Source organism: Cebus imitator, unplaced genomic scaffold (genome assembly GCF_001604975.1).
Source record: "Cebus imitator isolate Cc_AM_T3 unplaced genomic scaffold, Cebus_imitator-1.0 Scaffold237, whole genome shotgun sequence".
In the NCBI taxonomy this organism is placed as follows: Eukaryota; Metazoa; Chordata; class Mammalia; order Primates; family Cebidae; genus Cebus; species Cebus imitator.
In genome coordinates this window covers 3,585,178-3,594,136 of record NW_016107552.1, presented here as the reverse complement: position 1 = coordinate 3,594,136, position 8,959 = coordinate 3,585,178, and the positions used below count along the sequence as shown (strand labels likewise).

General features: G+C 51.7%; 1 protein-coding gene across 3 annotated transcripts in view; it reads left to right on the top strand.

Moving 5' to 3' along the window:
• Window positions 1-1,588: 1,588 nt before the first annotated feature.
• LOC108282244 (glutathione S-transferase theta-1) overlaps window positions 1,589-8,959 on the top strand; it is a 9,183-nt gene continuing 1,812 nt past the window's right edge. The window contains exons 1-3 of one of the 3 annotated variants that reach the window (XM_037727701.1): window positions 1,589-1,797; window positions 4,415-4,646; window positions 6,650-6,800. In XM_037727701.1, the coding sequence (XP_037583629.1) occupies window positions 1,686-1,797; window positions 4,415-4,646; window positions 6,650-6,800 (495 nt within the window). In that variant the 5' untranslated portion in view covers window positions 1,589-1,685. The other 2 variants (XM_017498109.2, XM_017498110.2) reach the window with 2 other exon arrangements.

Genomic DNA, 8,959 nt, shown 5'->3' with positions numbered 1-8,959 from the left:
ATCAATGCTTAAATGTAGACAAAATTAGGTTTTTGGTTTTTTTGTTTGTTTGTTTGGTTTTTTTTTGGAGATGGAGTTTCCCTCTTGCCACTCAGGAGGGTATGCAATGGCACAATCTGGGCTCACTGCCACCTCTGCCTACCATGTTTGAGTGATTCTCCTGCCTAAACCTCCTGACTAGCTGGGATTACAGGTGCAAGCCACCACACCCAGCTAATTTTTGTATTGTTAGTAGAGATGGGTTTTTACCATGTTGGCCAGGGTGGTCTCGAACTCCTGACCTCAGGAGATCCACCCACCTTGGCCTCCCAAAGTGCTGTGATTACAGGCATGAGCCACCACTCCTGGCCCCAAATTAGGTTTTGAACTTGCAAGACAGGCTGAGGCCTGCACCAGAGTCCTGACAGCTCCTCCTTGGGCCTCTGATGTGAGTTATCCCCAGGTGAGGAAAAGGCAGCCATTGCCTTCTCTGAGTGTCTAGCTCCTTTAAAAACTTTAACACGGAAATCTGAATTTCTCATCTTTCCTTAATTTTTTTTCCAGTTAAAAATCATTATCATCAGCAAGCTGTCATGGCTCCCATCTGTAATCCCAGCACTTCGAGAGGTGGTGGGAGGATCACTTGAAGCCAAGAGTTTAAGACCAGCCTAGGCAATATAGTGACACCCTGTCTCTACAGAAAAAAAAAAATGTTAAACTAGCTGGGCATGGTGGTGTGCATCTGTAGTCCCAGCTACCCAGGGAGGCTGAGGTGGGAGGATGGATTGAGCACAGGAGTTGGAGGCCATAGTCAGCTATGATCATACAACTGCATTCGACCCTGGGAGAAAGAGTGAGACTCTATCCAAATAAAATAAAATAATTATTACTTTCACTTTGCAGAAATGTTCCTTACTCTGTAGAAAACATTATGCTTTGGCTGACACACTTTCAGTGGGATTTGTTTTAGGAAATGACACGGGACCCTGATACTGTTTGACAGGCTCAATGGCAGGCCTTGGGGAGCTCCCTGGCAGCAAGGGGCCAGCCTGGGCTTACGGCTCAGCAGATGAATCCAGGTTGTGGACTTGCAAGGACTCTGGAGGGCTCTAGCTTCCTTATCATTTTAAAGATGTTGGAGAACACAGGCCTGGAGAAGGGAAGAAATGAACCCAGGGAACGCGATGGATAGCACTGCGCTGGCAAGAGCAGCAAGGCCAAGGCTGTCACATTCCAGAGAGTGCAACTGGAGTGAAGCGAGCGGCCACAGAACACTGGACGTAAGCCCTGAGGCTTTGCCACTAGCTTTGTCTCTGCAGTGTTGAGCCAAGAGTATCGACTTTGGAGCCAGACTTTCTGAGCCTATAATCGTTCAGAGTCTGTCTCCTCCTCTGTAAAACGGGGACGGTGGGAAATTCTGACACACAGGTGCACCTTGAAGATATAATGCTAAGTAAAATAAACCAGCCAGGTACAAACGGGATGGGCCTGGGGCCTCTCTGTGCGTCCCCCTGATCCAGAAGAAGCCAGGCGGGCCCAGCCCTCGGACACGCCGCCCGCCTGCAATTGGACTAAAGTGGCCCAGGCGTCCGAGCCGCCCAATGGCGTGACCGCAGGGGCGTGGTCCAAGGTAGGAGACCTGAGCCTTGGCACTGGAGTTTGCAGACTCCGCGGTAGGTTTCCAGTCTGGTCGGTCGATTTCTGCTATGGGCCTGGAGCTGTACCTGGACCTGCTGTCCCAGCCCTGCCGCGCCGTTTACATCTTCGCCAAGAAGAACGGCATTCCCTTCGAGCTGCGCACCGTGGATCTGATCAAAGGTAGGCCCGGCCTCGAGTTTGGGGAACTGAAAAGTCAGGAAGGGACAGGTAAGCATACAGTGGCTCAGGGAACTTCTCCTGGCGCCACCCTCTTTCTGGGGCCATTGCTGGTCTGGTTTGGAGACCGAAAGGAGAAAGATGAGCCACCAGGGAGATCCAAGAGTCGGGAATCCCCCAAGCTCTGCTTGGCCTCACGGAATGGACCACGAGGTTCCCTTGAGGCCGAATAAAGTGGTAGGGACCACAAAAAGGAGCGAGACCAGAGGACAGAAACGGGCGCAGCTGGGTGCAGGGGCACGCGCCTGTCGTCCCTGCTACTTGGGAGGCTGGGTGGGTGGATCATTTGAGCCCAGGAGTTCCAGGCTGCAGTGCGCTATGATGGTGCCCTTCGGTAGCCACTGCACTCCAGTAAGGACAATGTAGCAAGACCCTATCTTAAAAAATTATTTTAAACAAAATAAAAACGGGTGTGACCTGGGCCTAGGGAAAGGCGGGAGGAGAGAGGTTAAGGGTGCCAAGTGTAGAGACTGGGACAGAGTCAAATGCCTTCTTTGTGGCCCAGCTGCTGAGATTATGCAACAGCAAACAGAACAGGCATTGCCCCAGGACCTGACTTTCCAGCCCTGCCCTCTGCACTGGTCCAGGCTGCACTGGGGTCCCTCTTTGTCCCTTCCTTTCTCTGTTCCTCCTGTTTTGCCTCTAATCTTGTCCTCTGCTTTTTTTGTTTGTTTGTTTTTTTGAGACGGAGTCTCGCTCTTGCTCTGTCACAGTGCAGTGGTGTGGATCTCGGCTCACTGCAACCTCCGCCTCCCGAATTCAAGTGATTCTCCTGCCTCAGTCTCCTGAGTAGCTGAGATTACAGGCATGAGCCACTACGCTCAGCCCAAGCAGTTTTGTTTTTCTGCTTGTTTGTTTGTTGTGTTTGAGATGGAGTCTCGCTCTGTCACCCAGGCTGGAGTGCAGTGGTAGAATCACGGCTCACTGCGTCCTCTGCCTCTTGTTCCCACTGGGGAGGTAGGTTGCCCCAGGGGATAGGCTGGGGGCAGAAGGGGGACCCTGGGGCTCAGCGAGCCCTACATCCTCGTTTGTTTCTCTGGCAGGCCTCCAAGGCCCTTGAGGGCTCAGCTGGCAGGCCCAGGCCTAGTGTGGGGAGGGGTAGTAGGAGGGGTTGGAAGCAGAACCTAGGTATGGCTGGATGGGCAAGAAGGGCAACTCTACTTGGCTAACCCTTCTGCCCAGGGCTCCCACTCCATGGCTGGCCCTCCGCCTGAAACTTCTCCACCTAGCCTCTTCTGGAAACTGCCCACCTGTCCTGCACAAGGACTTCCTCTGCAGAGTGTGGGGCAGCGGGAAGGGAATGCGGGATGAGAGGGTGTTCGAGCTGGTTGTGAAATGCAGCGGTGCAGAGGGAAACATGTTTTATCGAGAGAGAGGGGAGGGTGTTCCTGGTGAAGAAGGGAGGGCAAAGAGAGGGTAGCAGGCCTGGCGTGGTGGCTCACACCTGTAATCCCAGCACTCTGGGAGGCCGAGGTAGGAGGATCACTTGAGGCCAGTAGTTCAAGACCAGCCTGGGTGACATAGTGAAAGCCCATCCGTACGGGGAAAAAAAGGTTGCGGCAGAGGGAGGGGTGGTCGCAGGTGTGCTTAAAGTGGAAGAGTTAAGGTGATTGTGTATAATTTTGAGGAGATTTTATCTGATCGTTGGCAATGGGGAACCACTGAAGACTGTGGAGGAGGGCAGTGATGAGACTTGATGCTCTCAGAAGCTTCACTCGGGCCAGGCGCAGTGGCTCATGCCTGTAATCCCAGCACTTTGGGAGGCCGAGGCGGGTGGATCACTTGAGGTTAGGAGTTTGAGGCCAGCCTGGCTAACACGGCGAAACCCCATCTCTAATAAGAATACAAAAATTAGCAGGGTGTGATGGCGCATGCCTCTAATTCCAGCTACTCGAGAGGTTGAGGCGGGAGAATCACTTGAACCTGGAGGCAGAGGCTGCAGTGAGCCGAGATTGCTCCACTGCATTCCAGCCCGAGCAACAGATTGAGACTCTGTCTTAAAAAACAAACAAAAACAAACAAAAAAAACTTCTCTCTGGCAGCATGTGCAGCAGAAAACCACTCAGACAAACTCAGGCAGAAAGCATTCAGACAAGCACAAGCAGAGGCCAGGTGCCCAGAGGACACTGGCCTGTACTTTTCAGGGGCTGCAGGTGGGATGAGAAATCTGTCCCAGCTTTGGCAGAGCTTAAAGTCACAGCTCCACAGTGCCCAGGGCAGGGCGAAGCAAGGGACACAGCAGGGCCAGTAGAAGTTGCTTCCAAGTAAGTAGATATCAGAAAAAGGTCACTTATCTGGGTGGAAGGGACATGGTAGTAAGTCAGAGTCCCCTCAGGTGACCTACCCTGCAGCTTGGGGCACTCTGAATGTGAGTTCATGAAGCTGGCAGTAGTGGAAAGAGGAGGTGGGCAGGGTGCGTGCAAAGGTCCAGGCACCACCCCCTGCATGGTGAGCTCTGTTGCAGAGGAGCAGGCTGTGAGGGGAGGCTGTGCCTGCCGGACTTGGCAAGGGGTGTTGTCTACTTCGTACCAGCTGGTAGAGCGGCCTCCTCCTCCCACAGGGGCCCTTCCAGTCTGCCATCCAAGAGTGCAGACTGATGGGACAAAGAGCTGTGAAACTGGGTTCTTAGCATTGCAAGGAGGGGCACAGGCCATGGAGGGCTCAGCATTCTCCTCCCACCACCTACCATGCCGGACTCTTCCAGGTCAGCACCTCAGCGATGCCTTTGCCCAGGTGAACCCCCTGAAGAAGGTGCCAGTCTTGAAGGACGGGGACTTCATCTTGAGAGAGAGGTAACTGGGAGCCTGGGGCTGCTGCCAGGCCTGCTAGAACCATCCCGTTCTAACCCTCTACTTCATAGACAAGGAAACTAAAGTCTTCAGAGGCAGAGAGTCTCTTTGCCCCACATCCCGCAGAGAGTTGGGACTGGACCTCAGGCCTCTGCCTGCCTGCTATTCCAGTTCACCCTGATGTTTGGAAAAGCAAACATCTATTTTACTTCCATACCAGTCCTTTGATTGCTGGTGAGTGTATCCCTGAGGCAGGGCAGGGCAGGGGAGGATGGCAGCTTTGCCCACCATGGGGGCAGGCCTCTGGCTAAGCTTGTGTGGCGATGGCTCAGTGGCATCTGGGCTGCCCAGCAGCTCCGTCTGTGGGCTGCAGCTTCCCGGGATGGGTCTCCCCGATGGGAGAGGCATGACTTACATCACACCAGGATATGGATGACTTACATCACACCAGGTCCCAAGAAGTTGAATCCTCTTCAGGAAATCTCAGCCTTTCTCTGGTTCTGCCACTTTTGTCACCAGAGTCACTCATCCCATAACAAGGAGAACCTGGAGTTTGTGCTTTAGAGCTCATCTCTGAAATCTCAGGATGGACGCGCCTTGGATGAATTCCTCTGACATTCTGCCAGAGCCATTCTTCCTTCCTGGTGCCCAGGTGTCCTGAGTCCTTGTGTCACTCAGTGTTGTGACCCCGGGTACTGGTCAGAGGCAATGTGCAATCTCTGCATATCCCTGTCACTCCTCTCACCTTCAGGAGGTCTGTGGCTCACAGGGACCTGCAGCCCCCCTCAAAGGTGGCTTCAACAATCAGCTGGAAGCAAAAGGCCAAGGCCAGAGGATTGCTTGAGCCTTGAGGCCAGGAGTTTCAGACCAGCCTGCGCAACACAGTGAGATCCCATTTCTACAAAAAGAAAAAAATAGCCAGGCACGGTGGTGCACTCCTATAGAAACAGAAGCTACAGACAATGGAGTTGTTAACCTGGACATAGGTGTAGCCCAGCTTAATAGAGAACATGAACCAGTGGCAGATACGGAGGTTTTCTGCCCTTTTGGCTGGCATGCCCAACCCTTGGGAAACCCCAAGTTCCTGAAGGCTTTTCCATGTTTCCAAATGGACACATCCTCAGTGTTCTTCCAGCTCCATGCTCATCTCATCACCATGGCGGCCCTCAAAACCCAGGGAAGGAGGACAGTGCTGGGGGCCTTGTCTGTTCTGCTCTTCTAGGATCCTGCAGTTGCAGGAGTGTTCCCTGGTTGGTGCTTTAGGGAGCCACACTACCTCAGTCGGCTTAGGTAGGAGCTGATTCTTGGCAGACAGAATGACAGAAAGAACAAAGGGACAGGGAAGCCTTTCTGAAGAGCCAGGCCATCAGAGACTGGACGGAATGCCAGAGGATGAAGCAGATGCAGAATGGAAAGAACTGAGCTCCTTCAAAGCTCAACTTTGATGCCACCTCCTCCAGGAAGCTTTCTCTGGTCCTCTGATCAGAAACTGTCCTAAACATTTGGCAGGACACTCTGTTGTAGGATTTTTCCTGGTGGTAGGAAAAGCTTGGGTGTTAGCCTCAGAAAGATTCTCAGCTCTGCTATTGAAGGCTGTGTGCTCTAGGGCAAGTCTTTGCCTTTCTAAGCCTGGTTCCTCCTCTGGAAAATGAGGCTAACACTTTGGCAAATTGTCAGAAAGTTTAAAGAAGTGGGCTGGGCACAGTGGTTCATGCCTGTAATGCCAGCACTTTGGGAGGCCAAGGCTGGAGGATTGCTTGAAGCTTGAGGCCAGGAGGAGTTTAAGACCAGCCTGGGCAACACAGTGAGATTCCATCTCTACAAAAAGAAAAAAAACAGCCAGGTGTGATGGTGCTCTCCTACAGAAACTGAAGCTGCAGTGAGCTGAGACTGTACCACTGCACTCCAGCCCAGGTGACAGAGGAAGACTGTCTAAAAAAAAAATGACTATGTATAAAATACCCGGCACAGTGCCCTTCCTTACCCATTTCTCCCCTCACCCACAGTGTGGCCATCCTGCTCTACCTGACACACAAATATAAGGTCCCTGACTACTGGTACCCTCAGGACCTGCAGGCCCGAGCGCGCGTGGATGAGTACCTGGCATGGCAGCACACGACTCTGCGGAGAAGCTGCCTCCGGGCTTTGTGGCATAAGGTGAGGCTGGGAGCGTGGGGGCGGCAGTCAGGGCATTCCCCAAACGTGCTCAGGCACCGTTTTCTTCTTCTTCTTTTTTTTTTTTTCCATTTATTTATTTTATTGCATTTTAGGTTTTGGGGTACATGTGAAGAACATGCAAGATTGTTGCATAGGTACACATGTGGCAGTGTGATTTGCTGCCTTCCTCCCCATCACCTCCATCTGGCATTTCTCCCCTTGCTATCTCTCCCCAGCTCCCCACCCCCTACCGTCCCTCCCCTATTTCTCCCCAACAGACCCCAGTGTGTAGTGCTCCCCTCCTTGTGTCCATGTGTTCTCACTGTTCAACACCCGCCTATGAGTGAGAACATGCGGTGTTTGAACTTCTGCTCTTCTTCTTCTTTTCAGTTTTGAATTTTTTTCTACCGACCTGTCTTTGCCTTCACAGATTCTTTCCTCTCTTGTGCCAAATTGCTGTCAAGCTCATCCCATACATTCTTTGAGAATGTATTTTTCACCTTTGAAGTTCCATTTGTTTCTTGTTTGTTTGTTTTTGAGACAAAGTCTTGCTCTGTCGCCAGGCTGGAGTGCAGTGGCGTGATCTCGGCTCACTGCAACCTCCACCTCCCAGATTCAAGCAATTCTCCTGCCTCATCCTCCGGAGTAGCTGGGACTGCAGGCATGCACTACACCATGCCCAGCTAATTTTTGTATTTTCAGTAGAGACGGAGTTTCACCATGTTGGGCCAGGATGGTCTCCATCTCTTAACATCGCACTGCCCACCTCAGCCTCCCAAAGTGCTGGGATTACAGGCGGGAGCCACCAAGCCCAGCCCCATTTGGCTGTTTCTTAGAATTTCTACTTCTCTGCTGAAATTCACCATCTATTCAACCATTTTATCTTTTTTTCTAAATTCTTTAATATATTTATCACGGTTAACTAAAAATCTTTGTCAACTAATTTCATCACCTAAATGTTCTAAATGTGGGTCTATTTTCATTTGTTTTTTGAGATGGGTCTCCTCTGTCACCCAGGCTGAGTGCAATGGCACGATCTAGTGCACTTCAACCTCCACCTGTCGGGCTCAAGCGATTCTCCTGCCTCAGCCTCCCAAGTAGCTGGTACTACAGGCACCCACCAGCACACCTGGCTACTTTTTGTATTTGTAGTAGAGACCGGATTTCACCAGGCTGGTTTCAAACACCTGAGCTCAAGTGATTCGTCCTCCTTGACCTCCCAAAGTGTTGGGATTACCGGCATGAGCCACTGTGCCCAGCCTATGGGTCTATTTTTACTGGTTTTTCCCCCTCTTGATAATGGGTCACATATGCCTGCTTCTTTGCGTATTTCATGATGTATTATTATTTTTTAATTTTTTGAGATGGACTCTCTGTCGCCCAGGCTGGAGTGCAATGGCTCGATCTTGGCTCACTGCAACCTCTAGCTTCTGGGGTCAAGAGATTCTCCTACCTCAGCCTCCCAAGTAGCTAGAATTACAGGCTTCAGCCATCATGCCTGGCTTATTTTTGTATTTTTTGTAGAGTTGGGGTTGCACCATGTTGCCCAGGCTGGTCTTGAACTCCTGACCTCAGGTGTTCTGCCATCCTCGACCTCACAAGGTATTGGAATTACGGGCATGAGCCACCATGCCTGGCCTCATGACTTATTCATGTGTGCCAGACATTATGATGAAAGAAAAGCAGAGATTAAATTGCATAATAAATATCCGCAAAAAAGGGCTTGCACTTCCCTTTGTCAGGCAGCCAGGATGGGAGGCTGTTCTCTTCTAGCTAATCAGGAGGTGGGCTGGTTGCAGCTTTAGTTAGTTTCTGTTTATCTTTGGTTTCAAATATCTTGAATGTGAGATCAGGTCACTAGCCTCACTCCAGCAGGGCTCTGGAATCTAATCACCAACTGCTACGGTGCCTGTAAGATCTCTCGGCTGTTCAGCCCTGCCCCCAGTTCCCAAACTGCTGCTCAGTCGGAAAAGCCTATGCCTGTGGCAGCCTTTCTCACTGCCTGCTTGGGCCCCAGGAAATGAAACTGGCATGAAAGTAGCTTGTCGGGCCGGGCGCGGTGGCTCAAGCCTGTAATCCCAGCACTTTGGGAGGCCGAGGTGGGTGGATCACGAGGTCAAGAGATCGAGACCATCCTGGTCAACATGGTGAAACCCCGT